The sequence below is a fragment of the Echinops telfairi genome, unplaced genomic scaffold (genome assembly GCF_000313985.2).
Source record: "Echinops telfairi isolate 266 unplaced genomic scaffold, ASM31398v2 ScPeMD7_31;HRSCAF=116, whole genome shotgun sequence".
In the NCBI taxonomy this organism is placed as follows: Eukaryota; Metazoa; Chordata; class Mammalia; order Afrosoricida; family Tenrecidae; genus Echinops; species Echinops telfairi.
The window spans coordinates 29,927,515-29,944,004 of NW_022103928.1; the positions used below are offsets into that span (position 1 = coordinate 29,927,515).

The 16,490-nt window shown below is 55.9% G+C and overlaps 1 protein-coding gene across 6 annotated transcripts in view; it reads left to right on the forward strand.

The window, feature by feature from the left end:
* IQSEC1 (IQ motif and Sec7 domain ArfGEF 1) overlaps positions 1–16,240 on the forward strand; it is a 216,882-nt gene extending 200,642 nt beyond the window's left edge. For 4 of the 6 annotated variants that reach the window (XM_045290040.1, XM_045290039.1, XM_004702363.3 and 1 more), the window contains exons 9-14: positions 332–457; positions 2,193–2,292; positions 4,684–4,845; positions 5,641–5,817; positions 10,751–10,800; positions 12,045–16,240. In XM_045290040.1, the coding sequence (XP_045145975.1) occupies positions 332–457; positions 2,193–2,292; positions 4,684–4,845; positions 5,641–5,817; positions 10,751–10,800; positions 12,045–12,572 (1,143 nt within the window). In that variant the 3' untranslated portion in view covers positions 12,573–16,240. The remainder of the gene's footprint in view (positions 1–331; positions 458–2,192; positions 2,293–4,683; positions 4,846–5,640; positions 5,818–10,750; positions 10,801–12,044) is intronic. The other 2 variants (XM_045290041.1, XM_045290042.1) reach the window with 2 other exon arrangements.
* Positions 16,241–16,490: the final 250 nt, after the last annotated feature.

The following is a 16,490-nucleotide window of genomic DNA, read 5'->3' on the forward strand; positions in this document are numbered from 1 at the left end:
TCAGGTCTTGTTAACTGCCCAAGGAACCGGAGAGCAGTCTGGCCAGTCCCAAGGGCATTTCCCACAGGCCTTAGAGAGAGCATGAACAGAGGATCTGAACCAGCAGCTGCTGGGTGCAGAACGCGTGTGTCAGGGAGGGGCGGGGTACCGGGACGGGACGGATGCCCTCCTGTGCATGGTGTGCAAGGGGAGGCCTTTTAAAATGTGATGCCCCAGTCTGGATTTTTGGCAAACTGGGCTCGGCCCCTTTGCTGTGGCCCTATGAAGGGTGTGCCCTGGTCCCAGTGGATGGGTGGGGCGCTTCATGGCGGGACTTTCTCTCCCTGCACAGGTACTTTCTCTGCCCCATCGTAGGCTGGTCTGCTACTGCCGGCTCTTCGAGGTTCCAGACCCAAATAAACCCCAGAAACTCGGGCTGCACCAGCGAGAAATATTCCTGTTTAACGATCTCTTGGTGGTACGTTCCTCTACAGGGTGCTGGGTGGGTATGCTTCTGGCAGGGGGCAAAAGCTGTGTGTCTGTACCCGGGCAAGGTTGGGGGAAGAGAGACTATGAGCCCAGAAGGGACAAAAATCACACAGAATGCAAATGAGAAGTGGGCTTTCGTTGCCCATGGAAAACACCAGAAGGGATCTCCCAGACAGAGACTCCCACCCTGTGGGCAGGGCTTCTTCTCAGCACCCTCTGTGCTGCACAGGCTTTCTTTGTCGCTGGGCTCCCTACTCAGGCTGGCTCTGTCCACCCAGGGGAAATGCCCCAACAGCTCCCCGCAGCCCGCATCAAGTGGGGGCCTCTCACTGAGAGTTGGAGCAAATGTCTCAGAACGAATCCTCCGGCTTCCTACGCCTTCCCTAAACTAGTCACTGGTGGGAGAGAGCAGTGCTTTCTTACTGGCAGGGCACAGTCACAGCCCCACGCCCCGGAAGGCTCCCCAAGGGAAACAGACCTGCTGCCAGAGAAAAGGTGGGCGGATGCTAGCCCCTCCTGGGGTGGGATGTCCAGCTCTGCCTGTGCTCCCAGGTTCTGTCCCTCCTGCAGGCCCCAGTCTTCTTGCAGAAGGCCCTGTCCAGCCACAGGCTTGATTGGATGGGAGGAAGAAGGTCCTTTCTGACTGCTAAGACCAAGCCAAAACCATACTCTTGCCATCGAATTGATGCCAACTCAAAGTGACCATATAAGACAGGGTAGAATTGCCCCTGAGTTTCTTTATCCCACCGAGCGGCTAGTGGTTTTGAACTGCTGACCTTGCTGTTAGCAGCCCACCCTGTAACCACTCTGCCACCAGGGCTTCTCGACTACTAAGACCATGTGAGTTACTATTCTTCAGTAAGAAGCCTTAAGAACAGTGGTTCTCAACCTTCCTAATGCCATGACCCTGTAATACAGTTCCTTGTGGTGTGATGACCCCCAACCATAAAATTATTTTCGTTGCTACTTCATCACTGTCATTTCCTACTGTTATGAATTGGGCGACCCATGCTCTTAAAAAATGCTCAGTTACCATGGCCAGACAGGGTCCTGCACATGGAACCTTGCATGGTGCCTGGCATAAGCTGGGCACTCAATAATTACCGCTTCCCTTCCCTCCCAGCCCGTGCTGAACAGCCCACTGTGGCTGTCAGGATAGTGTCTCCCCATCTCTTCACACAGACTCACAGCAGAGGAGCATGGTCCAGGGACTGACAGAGTTAAGTTCTCTGGCACAGGCGCAGTCTTTCAGGCTGGGCATCGGTCAGATGCCGCTTACACACAGGGACTGTTTCCAGCAGAGGATACGGTGATGGCTTTCCTCATATGAGCTGGTGCGAGTGGACACTGGCTGCCTACCCTGCCCACCCTCTCAGGCTAGCAACCCCAGGTGTGTCCCCGCTTGGCTATGATGGTGTCGGGCCACGCACAGCAGGGTGCCTGCCACCTCGACTGCCGTGTCGGTCTTCGCTTCCATCATGCTGGCACTGGGGACCGGTAGCAACAGACACCAGTGTTCCATCACAGTATGCGAGCGGGCAGGCCTTCCTCCCCATGCTGGCCCTTCCCTGCCCAGGTACTTCTACCTCTGAACTGCAGAGTCGTCTCTCCAGCCAGGGCCATTGGGAATCTGGAGTTCCCCAGTGTGGAGCTGGGGTGTATCTGGGGGTCGCTCTGGAGCAGTGCAGACAAGCGGCTCAGGTCTCTGTGTCTGGCTGCTACAGGTCACCAAGATTTTCCAGAAGAAGAAGAACTCAGTGACGTACAGCTTCCGACAGTCCTTCTCCCTGTACGGCATGCAGGTCCTGCTTTTCGAGAGCCAGCGTAAGTCTCCGCGCAGCCTCCCTGCTGGGCCTTCCTCACTCACTGGGGGCTGGCCCATTGAGCCCCTTGGACTATTCAGTGGAGGCGATGGGGGTACCTGCTTCATAGGTTGCCTGCAACGTTGAGTGAGCCGTGCCTGGGGAGCACCTGGAATAATGGCTGGCATGTAGTATGTGCTTAGTGAGTGAAGCTTTATGCTGTGTGCTCAGCAGTGAGCAGGCCGTGGGGCCTGGGGAATTGAGAGGGGTACGTTGGCTCACAGCCATGGCACATCACCCAGCCTCTTCCTTTGACCCTGCTTCTTCTCACCACCCTCTTTCCTCTCTGCCTCTCCCTCCTGTGCCTTCCCTGTCAGAAGTTCCTGAGCTTTAGACCAAGGGCAGCCATCAGTGTTCCGTCCGCCCGGGACAGGTGGTTGCATTGCTACATGACCGGCCTGAGAGCATGGGTTTGGGCTCTCAGTCCCCTTTTCTGTCCAAAGTGGGACTGTGAGGTAGCCTAGCAGAGGGCACCCGCACCCATAGGTGTCTGCCCTGCCCTGCCCATAATGAGCCCAAGGTTCCTGTGGTGCGTCCTGGACTGTGGTTTTGACAGTGTTCCCGTGCCCTACACTGTCCACCCCACCCCGGCCACCCAACCAAGCTGTGTTTGCCTTGGTTTCCCACACACTAGCATCCAGGATCTTGGTATCAGAGATGGGTGGCACCCTTCCCCTGCTGTCCTGACCACCAGTTCCCTATGATGCAGTGCGGTGATGACCCCTGCCTCCCAGGCTTAAGCAAGATCTCAGTGAGGGGATAGCAATTAAGCGCCCACAAGGGGCCAGGCACTGGCTGAACCCTGAGGCAGAGCTTGTAACAGGTCATCTTCCAAATCCCAGGTTTCAGCCTTCCAACACTAGGTACTGGCAAGAATAGACCCTGGAATTTCTATAGGGAATATCATTACAGCCGAGGTCTCTCACTAGCATCCGGTGGACCAGCCCCTGGCTCTGTCATGTTCTATTTGGTTTGCATATTTAAAAAGTGGCACAATCATCACCTTTTTTTTTTTTACTTTCTTCTGACCTGAGTGAAGGTTTTCTGCTCAGTCACTTACTCGTACTTGGTTGGGCCTCGTTGATTGCAGTCCCCACAAAACAACATCATTCCTACCTGTCTCCAGGCTGCCCCCTCTCCTAGCCTTGCTGAACCTTGTTCTTGACCCACTGCTGCCCCTTGAGCTCCGGGTGGGTCTAACCGAGGAGTGCCTGCCCCACACTCTTGTCTGACTCGAAAGGGAGCCACAGCCCTAACAGCCACAGTTGCGCCTCCCTCCAGCCAGTGAGCATAACTGTTTTATGATTTTGAGTTTTGCCCCACAGTCCTCCCACTGTGCCCAGGACCCTCTATTGCGATCTCGTGCAGAGTAGTCAGCCGTGGTGCTCAGCACCGTCTCGTTCTGGTCTCAGAGTGGAAACTGAAGTGCCAGTGGTCCATTAATCTTTTGGACTCATTATTGGCATGTCTTTAATTTTCTTCCTTCGTCTTTGTTGAGCCAACCGCTAAATCAATGGGCTTCACATCAAAATGTAGATTGGGGCGGTGGGGGGAGCTGGGGAGCTTCTCAAAGGAAAAAAAAGGTTCAGAATCGCTGACCCCTGTGAGTGCACATGCCGCTAATGAACTGCTCAGTCCACCTGTGCCCCAGCACTCCCTGGGCTCACACCCACTCCTGGCCCAGTGCCTTCTGGGATACCTGCGTGGGCCTGTAGGCATTTGAGTTGCCAGCCCATATCTAGATCTGAACAAAGGTGGCATCAGCTGCTGAGGGTGGTGCTCAGCCAAGCATTACCTGCTGGGAAGAAAGGTGGCACCAGGACACCCCAAGAGCTAAGAGCTGGTACCAGGAGAGTCTTGGCTGCAAGATGCTGGCTCTGGGCATAGTGTGTGCTGGTGTAAAGTGTATACAGCATACCCTAAGGGAACTGTGGGTCTCGGGGCCTCAGGAGAGAACAGAGCTCAGTCTAGTCTCACAAGTCTCTGAGGTCACTGGAGACGGACCCTCCCTTACGCCAGTCTACCTCCTGCTCTCAGCACCAGCACCCTGGCAAGCACCGAGGTGTGGACATCCAGGGTTGGGAGCTCCGGGGGCTCTGGGAGATGGGAGGATGACAAGGGCCCAAGCTTCCCTCGCAGGATTGACCAGATGTGCTCTCTGTTTCGTGAAACAGATGGGTCAAAGTCAGCCACTGTCGACCCCCGTCCTCACTGATTGGACAAATGTACAGAGAGCTTGCGCTCTGAACGCTTCCTCCGTGTGCAGACACTGACCTGGCTGGACTGCTATTTATGTGTCCAGAGAGACAGCAGGACACACTAGACCAACACGGCCTTCCCCTCTCCTTTGCAGACTACCCCAACGGCATCCGGCTCACGTCTGCTGTCCCCGGTACGGACATCAAAGTGTTAATAAACTTCAACGCACCCAACCCTCAGGACCGGAAGAAATTCACTGATGACCTGCGGGAATCCATCGCCGAAGTACAGGAAATGGAGAAGCACAGGATAGAGAGTAAGCGGCAGGCCTCCCTACAGAACAGAGCGGCAAACACCAGCATTCGCCTCCCCCCCTCCCTCCCTCCCGGGTGGCCCTGACAGCCTTCAGGGCAGATGTGGCCGTTCACTCCCCAACCTCCACTGACATGCTCCCAAGTCTCCTCAGTTTCCATTCATCACAGGACAGCCTGTGGACCGCGCCCACAGATACGGGCCAGCGATGGAGGAGAGGGGCAGACGCCTCCTTAGGGTGGCCCAGCCAGGTGGCAGCTGCTGGGAGCCTGGGCTTCCAAGGCCTGACTCAGTCCAACCCAGTGGAGGACCACCCCACGGCCGCCGCCTGACCCTCCTCCCCAGGCTCCTTGGGCCCCCGACTTCCAACACTGTGGGCTGACCTCCCTGCAGTTCAGTGGCTTTGCTTTCCCCACCGCCTGCATCAGCACCTGGCGGAGCCTTCCTGGCTCGCACAGATGAGCAGGGAGGACTGTGACCCTTGGAGGCACCTGGTGTCTCACATCTGACCACCACCTCCCCTTGGCGGCGTGGCCTGGTTAGCCCTTGTCCACCTGCTGTCTCAAAGACAGGAAAGCCTTTGTCCCCTTGTCGGCCTTTACCACTGGAAAGGGATGGCCCTTCCTGGAACCCCGCTCCCCTTCCTGTGTTCAGAGGAGCCAGCAGAACTTGTCTCCCCACCCCACACCCTTTCTCCTCATCCAGGTGGGTGGCAGATCAGTACAGTGCCACCCCTGAGCGGGGGCTAGGGTTCTGAGCGTTTCCCTTATTGCCCACCCCCACCCCCCCTCTGTTCCAGCGGAGCTGGAGAAGCAGAAGGGCGTTGTGCGCCCCAGCATGTCCCAGTGCTCCAGCCTCAAGAAGGAGTCAGGCAACGGGACCCTGAGCAGGGCCTGCCTGGACGACAGTTACGCCAGCGGCGAGGGCCTCAAACGCACCGCCCTCAGCAGCTCCCTGAGGGACCTCTCAGAAGCGGGTAAGAGCGAGGCCTAGAACCCCCTTCCTAGCCCAATGCATGCAGGACTCAGACGGCACGTCCCGCAGTCAGGGCATGCATTGCGTGCAGGGAAGGGCCCGCAGCGGAGCCGGCAGCGGCAGGGCTCAGACAGTACTGTGAGGTTTCCTGGACCCTCCCAAGGCCAGAACGATACCTGACAGTGCCAGAGAGGCGGCCGAGAGAGCAGAGGAAAGCAAGGCCCTGCTGCTGGCCAAGGGAAAGGCAGCCCGGTCCGCCGGCCGGACTCTCTGGTGTCCTGCTCCTTGGGGTGTTTGTGGATTGCTCTGCTTTCTGAACTGCTGCTCAGGGAAAGCGGCCCCTGCCGGTGGGGGTGGCCCATGTCCCTGGTGCTGCTGCACCCCTGCGATTGATGCTGATGAATGAAATTGAGTGAAGCCCCTCTAAACTGTCTGGACACTCCCTATTTCTGTGGGTCTTGTTCTCCCTGCGGCGCAGCCATCCCGGGGAAACAATCCCTCCGTCCAGTCCACAGGGAGCTGCCTCCCCCGCCATGACTGGGGTCGGGTTCTGTTGTCGTTTCTGTGTTTCTGTGTGTTTAAGTTGCTGCCAGCCAGCCACTTAGCCCCCAAGCAAGCAGCACCCGTCAGCCTCTCAGGGTTCCCAGGTGTGGCGGGCACCTTGAGCCTCAGGGAGCTTCGGCCAGATGCCTTGGCCCCTTTCTCCTCTCCCGTAGAGCAGGCTTTGGAGAAGGGTCGGAGCACGTCGGGGTAGCTGCAGCAGGTTCTGCTCCTGATTGCTCTCCTTTGGGCGCTATCCAAGCAGCTGCGGGCCAGGAGTGTGGACCAGCATTCTCCTCTGCCCCACTAGTCTCGTCTGTCCATCTGTCTGATCCTTTTCTCCCAGAGGAGGCTCCCTGGGTGGCTTGGGCAGTGCGTGCATGGTTCGTTGCTGCTCAGCAATCTAGGTGTCACCTGCCCCGGTCCCAGCCCAACTAGCCCTGTCCACCTCAGGGACCCGGCAACCCTCCTGTCCTGGGGCCCCAGCCAGCCTTCCGGGCCCGCCCTGAGACAGCCTGCTGCACCCGACAACCCGTGCCTTGCCCACCCGCCCGCACCCAGCGAGCGCTACCTCACTGTGCTTCTTCATTCCGGAACGTTTGCCTTTGGTTGCATTGAGCTTTTTGTCTTTGTGTTTGTCATTTTTTTCCATAGTAAAAATCAAAATCCATTTCCAGCTGGAGGTGGACCCCAAGATCCCTCCGCCTCGGCACTACTAACCAACGTTGAGGGCTAGTTCAGGCTCTGCTGTGCACTGCAGGAGGTTAGCAGCACACACTCCAGCCGTGGCCATCTGTCAAACCTCCTGACCTTTATCCAGTGTTCTTCAGGGCCACACAGGTCCTCCGGGGCCTTGTTAAACACACTGAGTCTGTGCACCTGCTTGAGTTTGTGAAGTGTCCTTCCCAGGGGGCAGGGACTAGTTAGGAAGAGGCCAAGCCACACCCACTCTAGGGGGCAGCCTAGATCCTGAGCTGCCTCATCCCAGTGCCCTTTCTCTGCCAGTGCTTAGGGGTAGACCCAGCCTGCACAGCCAGACTGCCCATCAGACAGACGGACCGCCGAGGGCCACTTTCTATTTATTATTATTGCCTTTACTTGAGAATTCTGGATTTGGGGAGTCTCAGGGATGACATCTTGTCAGAGCCCTATGTTCCTCAATGAAAAACAAAAGCAAGCTCATCAACAGATCCCAGAGAAGTTTGGAGGGTGAGATGAGGTAGGTATTTGGTTCAGGCAAGCCACCTAGATCCTGGACTTGGGAAAGGCCACTTCAGATCCCCAGCAGGAGACGGGCGAAGGTCAGGAGGGTTTCTGGAAAGATTCTGACTTGCAGCTGAAGATGAAGCCTCTGTGTTCTGGACAAGGTGGAGGAACCGGGAGCTCTTCTCCCACGGCTCCCGTCCCTTCCCGCCTGCCTCTTCCACTGGGGCGCTCACAGCTCTCAACTTGAGAGCCTGCCACCAGGACACATTTGTCCAGCAGAGACAAGGACAGCTGCTTTCCCTGCTCCATCCTGTGCCCTTGCGTCCATCCAGGAGAGGACCCACTCATGAACCTTGGCAACTCACTCCTGGAGACCCAGGAGTGAGCCCATCAAGTGCCTCTGGGCAGTCCCTGACATTCCAGGAAGTAGCGGAAAGGCCCCTGGCTCCAGCCGCACACATACAGGCCATGAAGACATCTTCGTGTCTCTGGGCCACGGTTCTGTTCAGCCAGGGCCACTTGTTCTAATAGATCATTGGCTGACTCACTTTGCCTCCAAGGTCAAGGAGTATACAAACAGGTATGGACAGGCCTTGGCTTCAGCTCCCCAGATCAATCGGTTAACATGCACATCGGCCAGAGGCCCCCATCAGGCCTTCTGACTGTCCCCAGCTGAGCTGCCCAACATGAGGTTCCCACAGAAAGGATGTCTTCTGGGGCCCCAGGCCCTACCTGCACCAAGTGACCACGCCACGGTGTGCCTCTGCCAGCGCAGAGCTGAAGGTTGCTGTGCTCGGCTCCACAGCCAGGCTGCCTCCCTGAAGTGTGGATGACCCCTGAGGCCTCCGGGCGACGACAAGCACTCTCCTCTCACCTCAGCCACATCTCCCACCGGAGTCTGTGTTAGTGCGGCTCCGTGCTTGGCATGGTTCCTCTCCCAGCTCTGCCCTCCTTCCCTGGCAGGCCGGGCTGCCCTGGACATCAGGACCCTTGCTGTAAAGTGGGCACAGTCAACACTTGCCCTGAGAAAGAGTCGGAGCGTGAAGCCCGCGTCGAGCAGCACCCAGCAGCAGACGTGTGCGGGGTTTCCCTCGGAGCACGGCATCTGTATGGCCCAGCATTCCCGGGGGCTCAAGAAGAAAGGGAAGGCTGTGAGCAGGAGCCTGATGGAGCAACTGTGCCGGGAGCTCCTTCTAAACACCCGCTGCCGGGCTGGGCCTGGCTCTAGGAGGCTGCTGATTAGTAGGGCTCATGAGAAGCTAGTGCAGGACTCCGTGAGGGGAGGGTGCCAGAGAAGAGTGGGACTGGGGGCCAGGTGGGTGCTCTGGCGTGTGCACGTGATGGGCTGTGCCTACCCGCACCCGTGCAGTGTCTGAGCAGGTTCCATAAACGGCGTCTCTGCCGTGTGCAGACGTGTGCCTGAGGGGACACCGAGCTCGGGGACCTGAGTGCAGAAAGCTTTCCTAAGGTCACCCCACAGCCTACGCTGATCTGAGAAGATGAAATTTTCAGAAGCCTCAAGACATTCAAGTGACAGCTCTCCTACATCTGGGATACCCTGGGTTGAAGGAGGCAGAGGAAGGCACATGGGGACCACGAGGAGGCCCGTGCATGACACTCGGCACCCGCACCTGGCGCGTCGCCCCAGCAGTCGAACCTGCTGACTCTGGCCAGCAGCGGCTTTCACTCCAGACGCTGGGGGACGTGGGGGACCCAAGCACACAGCAGTCTGCGCCTTCTCCTAGGACCTGGACTGGCCTGGACTTGGACCAGCTTAGCAGGCGGGGTGGCCCAGTCTCCCTGATGAAGAGGTGGGCACGCAGCCCTGAGTGGAGCCCTGGGTCTTGGACTCCCTCACTGTGCAAATGGGCCGCTGAGTTGCCTCAGCCCTTCAGCCCTTCAGCCCTGCTAACTGCGTCATTCTGGGCCTTCAGTGAGAGCAGCACTGTGCCTGGTTCTTGACCTCTGGCTGATGCCGTGTAAAACGGAATGCAGTGAAAAGGTCGGTGGGGCCATTCGCTGCCCCCTCTTCCCTTTCCATCCTCACTCCCTCTCGGAGCAAGGTAGTGACCAGAGCCCTACGGTTAGGCACCCACAGTGTAGACAAGGCTCGACGCCCTGCAAAAACCCACGGAAAAGTACTCCCGAAAGATGCGAAGGCCACAGGTAGGCCCTGGGGACCCAGAGGGAGAGGAAGTCCTGGCCATGCTGAGCGCTTCTGTGCCTCCGGGTGTAGGGAGGGCTTTGCCACATCCCGAGGAGGGCGCCCGTGGAGAAGAAGCAGGGATGTGGGGCGTGGCCCAGGAGGACATTCTCCATCAATCAGCCTTGATGCTGATCAGACCAAACACTCTGCCCAGGAGTCACCTGCACCTATGAACTGTCCGAGAGGAAAAGAACACAGAGGCCTGTCTCGTCTCAGTCATTAACCCCCCACCCTGCCCCCAAATAGAGAAAAGTCTGCCTAGATGTGTGTGTGAAGGTGTGCTATACATGCATACGTTCATGTATGTGTACACACAGAATCCACTAAGCGTCAGGGCTGTTGCAGGCTCTCATTGCTTTCTCATTGGAGAACTGCTGTCATCTCACCTCCCCGTGAGCAGCTGCATCAGCAGGAGGTGGTGGACAGACTCCTGTCTGGCCCCAGGCCCAGCTGTGCACAGCCTCAGCCCACCAGGAAGCTCCCGCCCCACAGAAACACACCTCTCCAGTTAGTTCCAGCGCATCGTGCCCCCCAGGTCACGGTAGAAGGACCCTGCAGGTTTCTTGCAGGCACAGAAAGCCCATCTTCCCCCTGTGGAGCCGCTAGTGGGGTTCAGAGTGCTGGCCTTGTGATGAGCAGCCCAGCGGCAACCCCCAGGCCCCAGGAGAAAGGGGGTATAAAGCTGGGGGCGGGTTTTTGTCTTTTGTTTCTGTTTGTTTGCTTTTTGTTTTTGTTTGCTTTTTAAAAATTGTTGTCTTTTTTAAACACGTGTTTCTGCACTGCTGCTGTCTTCCCCATTGAGCCTCCTCCTCCAGCCCCTACCCCTCCCTGGCACCTGCAGGCAGGTAGGCCCTGAGTCCCCGCCATGGCTCCCCAGTAGTGGTGCCAGGCTCCGTGGCAGCAGCGGCAGCTCGGTGCCGGGGAGGCAGCGGCCCCCGGCCTCGTGTCCGCGTCTAACTCTGGCGTTGCATGTCCTGGGCAGGGAAACGAGGGCGTCGCAGCAGTGCGGGATCGCTAGAGAGCAATGTGGAAGTAAGTAGGAAGCGCCTGCGTCCGCTGGCTGTCGTGTGTGCCTCCTCAACCCCGGGTTCCAGTCTGTCGTCCTGTTTTTGCTCCTCCTCCCTGCGCTGTACAGACACGGGCAGTGCCCTCCCCGCCCTGCCTGTCTCCGCCCGTGCATGCTGGCTTTCCTCTGTGCCTAGAAACACCGTGCCCCTCACCAGCTTGTTCCCCATGGAGTGGTAGGGGGTGGCTCTGGTTTTTGTGTTATAGTTTCTGCTTAACCCCATCCCCTGTGGTCCCCGAGCATGGTTAACCACCCCGGCTTCCCGGCACCCTGCCATCTGGTCCCCACCCTGGAGCAGCGCTGCTCCAAGCTGGGCAGGCACCAGTCACTGCGCCGGCCCACCCACCCCACCACTCTCGCTGTTGGATGTTCCTGCCGAACTCTCGCCTTCCACGCTCCACCATCCCCATCGCTTCCTTTCTGGTATTTCCGTTGCTGTGTGTCTGCAGTCATGACACCATGGAATTGCTTAGCTAGCCCGTGGGAGCAGGAGAATCTGGAGAGAGAAACTCAGTGTGGATTTCATGAGATTTCATTCATCCTCAGATCATCTCTCTCTCACTGTTCGCATCTTAACCTCATCCTGCAGATCTTTTTCTGTTCCCTTCCTCCTCCTCGTTTGATTTGCAGTAGGTAGCTGCAGTGAATGCCTAGGCAGCCGCCCCCTTTCCCCCCCAAGAACAAGGTTCCCTGGTCCCACTTCCCACCATTCCCTATCACCACCTCCCCAGAAGCCTTGGGGGCCAGTTAAGAGGCCTGGGTGAGGTCAGGGCACCATCTCAGCAGGCTCCGGGTTCCTTCGCCATGGTGACCAGCCCGTTGCCACTTCACTCACCACAGGCAGCTCACAGACACCCCCAAATCAATCCTTTGGACCTGAAACCCCAGGCAGGTTTCCAGTTACCAAATGCTTGTCAGAGAAAGCAAAAGTCAGAACAGGAAGGAGAGTGCCTTCTCCCCTGCTCCCGCTTTCGTCAACAGAAAGCCATGTCTCAAGGTCCTGCCACCTCCCCGCCCCTAACTGCCTGCCAGCCACCATGAGAGCAGCTGGGGCCGAAAGAGCTGCGGCCCGCCCTGCTCTCTGCTGCCAGTGAGCCCAACGAGACTTAGCATCAGTGGGGGACTTTTTACATTTTTAAATTTATTTAATCATTCTGACCTAAATACTTTGAGATCTTTTAATTTTTATTTCTATGAATTTCCTTTTTAGGGGTCCATCATTAGCAGTCCTCACATGCGCCGGAGAGCTACATCAACACAAGAGTGTCCATCTCGCCCACACCAGACTATGCCTAATTCATCCTCCCTCCTGGGCTCCTTATTTGGTAGTAAGAGAGGGAAGCCCCAACCCCAGGCCCACCTACCCGCAGCCCTTGCCCAGCCGCCTCCCCACCCACCCCTCCTGCCCCACCCACAGCACCCTTTGGCCAGCCATCACCAGGGGCCTGCAGAGAGCCAGGCGCATGGGCACCACACCCCGTACTGCCACATGCAGCAGAACCCGCCCCCGTACCACCACCACCACCACTACCACCCCCCTCAGCACATCCAGCATGCGCACCAGTACCACCACGGCCCCCACGGGGGCCACTCACCCTACGGGGCCCACGTGCACGGCCACCCACCGATGGCCGTGGCCCAGGCAGGGCATGCAGCACACCACCATGGGCAGCCGCCCGCCCCGCCTCCCCCCACCAGCAGCAAGGTCAAACCCAGCGGCATCAGCACAATTGTGTAGACAATCTGGGTGGAAGTCCCAGACCCCCTGGAACAACGGCACACCGCACAGAGGCGCACCCCAGGTGCTGCCAGCCTCACAACCGAACCCAGGGCACTTCTATCTCCACCTAGCCCCTCTGGTCCCCAAGCTTAGACGGAGCCCCAGGAGCCTCGTGGCTGTTGTTTCAGGGAACAGAGCTCCTGATTTAATTCCGGCTGGCACCCTGGGCTCCGTTTACTCCAGCCCAGGGCGTAGGCCTCAGCCACCGTCAGCCTTGAAAGGGGCCCCCCCTGCCCAGTAGATGTCGAATTGCCTTCCACCCTCCGTCAGCGCTCAGCCCTCTGCTCCTTAGTTTCACACGCAGTCTGAAAACCCACCTCGAAACAGAAGTGAGGGACAAACCAAGCACCCCAAACTGGCTGCATGCTTGCTCTTTATTAACAGTGGGCAAAAGTTTAAGTAGACCTGATATGGTTGATGAAAAGTACGTAAGTAAACTTTATATCATATAAATATATAAATATATAAATACACACATATATATATATATATATATACTGTATAGGTAGTATTTGTGTGTGAAAGGCAGACGTTTCAGTCCCCCAAATTAGCAATATAGACTTTACCAGGAACCCCCCTTGCCTGATAGAAAGACAGTACCTTAGATGAGCGTGTGAGAGAGTAGACGACCAAAACCTTAAATGCTAGGAACAAATTCAGATACTTCCATATTTTCATAAAAAGAAGAGAAGTCTCTGTAGGACTGGCTCAAACCTGTACGCAATCATTACTAACTGTGCCAAGTAACGTAGCATCTAACTGTTTTAAAACTCCAATATTGCTTTGTATAAATCCTTATTTTATTAACAGAATACTATCATAAATAATCAGTATTATAACTGCTCTGTTCTTTCAGGTAAGCAAATAGAGAAAATGCAGTAAACTGCAGTAACTAGTGAGGAACTGGTTGCCTGAGACTCTTGGTTACACAGACTCTTAGACACTTTAATGGCTGTGATAACTGTGAACTTTCATGACCCGTGTTTCTTTTGTACACACTTGATTCAATGCACACTCACTCAGGGTCCTCTGTGAGAGGCCCCATACACGCCAAAAGTACTCATCCCCAGTGGGAAAAGGACCCGCCCTCACCACCATCACTCACTCATCTTGTTTCCAACCTCCACAGGCAGAAGCTCCTCCCACCCCCACCCCCACCCCCACCCAAGAGTGCTTCCACTGGGAACCACTGTCACACCTAAAGGCTGGTTTTAGCCGCTAACCACCAGGGCGGGGCGTGTGTGTTCCATCCTGCTTCGGAGTAGCAGCAGTGATCATTGTAATTCCATACAGCCATGTGCTAGCAGAACACCTGTGTCATCACTGTGGCCCATGCGACCCCGCCAACGAGTGCCCAGCCCTCGCCAGGCGAAGCCCCGCTGCCTCCTCATGGTCCAGTTAGCTGCCAGGGCATCACATGACGCAGCTGTGCTCTTGTCGCTTCTGTGTTGTGGTGACACCTCCAAGTGTTGTGCCGGAGTCACACATGGGCCATACTTTGTAGTTTCAGCCTTTTGAACCACTGCGGCCACCGGTGCTGTGCTCCTAAGCCGCAGGACCAAGGACTGCTCCGTGGCCCCTGCCCAAGTGGAGAGCCCTTTCAGAAAGGGTGAAGCTCAAACGTGACTCGGCGGGCCAGGGGCATGCCGCTCTGCTGTCAGTACACAACGCGGAGGAGCGTGTGGCTGGATGACGGCAGGAAAAGAGGAAGTCCGCCTGGGCTTTGGGTCGCCCTGCTGGGCAGCTGGGGTTTGCCGATGTCCCCGCCCCCGCTCCCTTTGTCATATCATTGAGATCACCATACCAGCAAATCTGCAAACTGAGCACTTTGTTCATCTTCACAGAGAGCACCTACACAGCAATCTAGAGTTTACCTTTGCTGCTGCTTTTTCCTTTCTTTTTTTTAACGTGGCTTTAACCTGCCCACCTTTGTCTTCCCATCGGTGTGCTGTTTCTTTCTTGGGCATCTGCTGGGAAAGAAATAAGGAGCGTGTGGATCTGCGACTCTGTCCGGCCGCAGGGCTGGTGGGAGGCGGCCGCTCTGCCTTACAGCCTCAGGTGGACGGGCTGAGCAGGAAGGGCTGGGTTGTACTGCATGTCCCAGCACCACTTGTGGGGCTACACTCTATGTATTGTCTATTTGCAGCTATATCAGTGTTACTGTTGACAACTAGTTGAAGTGAAGTGATCACATATTAAATATGTCCGCTTTTCTTCACCCTCTGTACCAATGGTAGTCGAGCTGTAAACTTCAGGTTGTTCCAGAAAAGATACCGATTACTTGGTACAAAGCTGCCCTACTGAAGGGCCATCAGTAGTGAAAGTCCCGGCAGCACAAAAAACAAAACAAAACAAGGAATCCGGTGGAGGGCTCACTCTCCAGCGCTGTCAGGTTGTGCTGCGGGACTGTGGGGAATGCCCACCCTCCCCTGGCACAGGCAGCGTGTCCTGCAGCTTGGGGAGGGTGCCGCAGACAGGATGTAGTGAACAGGGGCAGCACGTTCAATCTCGCCCTGCCTACAGGGGGAGTGGCTTCAGATCAGTGAGGGTGCAGCAGGCCACGTGTCCCCGAGCTGTCCTGTGAGGAGGGTGGCTAGTAGGGGCAACTGATTCAGAAGAGTGGAATCCTGCTGCCCAAATGAGGACCAAAAAGCCAAAGCCTCACAAACAGGCCCCCCCCCTGCCCCAAATTGCTTCGGGGTGGGGGTGGGGGCCGTACCTTACTGAGCCCAAACAATCATCTCCCCTGCCATCCACTCCCTTGGGTCTGAGACGAGGCCAAGGGATGGTGGAGTCGGCCTTTCTGACTGGCAGGGCACGCTGGGAGCATTTTTCTCAAGTTGCACAAATGATTTGATGGCAGTGATCTCTGAAAAGCAGGAGGCCTTCCGAGGAAGCAGCTGGTAACACCAAGATCTTTTCTGGGACAACAATTCAATCATGTATTTGTATTTTTTTAAGTTTATGAATGAATTGTACAATGATGTAAAAAATAAAGTTCATCTTAATATGACGTGCACATCTTACAAATGTCTTCGGTCATCCAGTGTAGAGTGATTTTATAGCAGAAGCCTCCTTTTTGTCTAAATAAACGAAAAGACCTATGTAAACAATGACATAGGTGTCGACTCAGTGCTCCCTATGAAGCTGGGTCTCCACAGGTAAGCATGCATCTCAACAGCTTTCGTTGTAAGATACCATCACCCTATCTGCCTGAAAAACGAGTCGTTTTGTATTGTAAACAACAGTAGTCAGACTTGGAGGGAGGTGTCGGGGTGGTGAACACAGGAGCAGCAGGAGATGGGCACCTTCCTCAGCTTGCACACTGGTGTGACTGCTCTGCCCGCAGGCACCCCAGGGTGGCATACTGTGTCCGTCCCCTCTTAGGGACTTTCATTCACCGTAGAATGGTTTTAAACTATTAGAACCAAGTCTGAATTCAGATTGTTGCAAGACTTCAAGAGACACCTTGCTCACAAGAAGCCTGGCACCCACGATGTAACTCTGGGGAGGAAAAGAGTGCTTTTGTTTTAATATGCATTCTGTTTGTGAGTAGTAACAGACTCTATTGATGTAAAACCATAGCTGTGATCATGTGGAGAAATCAAATAAATCCTTTAAAACTCTCTGACTCTCACTTTTTCTGGAAGGCTCAGAAGTTTCCATACTGGCCAGACACAGAGAGGTCTCCGGGTGCTATCTGTCAGACTGGACACACACATTCCTTGAAGAAATTTGACAGATTTGAGGACACCGATACAGACTTAAGATAAAGGCACATATCAGAAATTATAAAGGTCTTTATGATTTCAACAAACTTGGTCCATTGAGTTTTAGAGGCTTCTGTGAAGTGTTTAGGTGGGCTGGGGATAACTT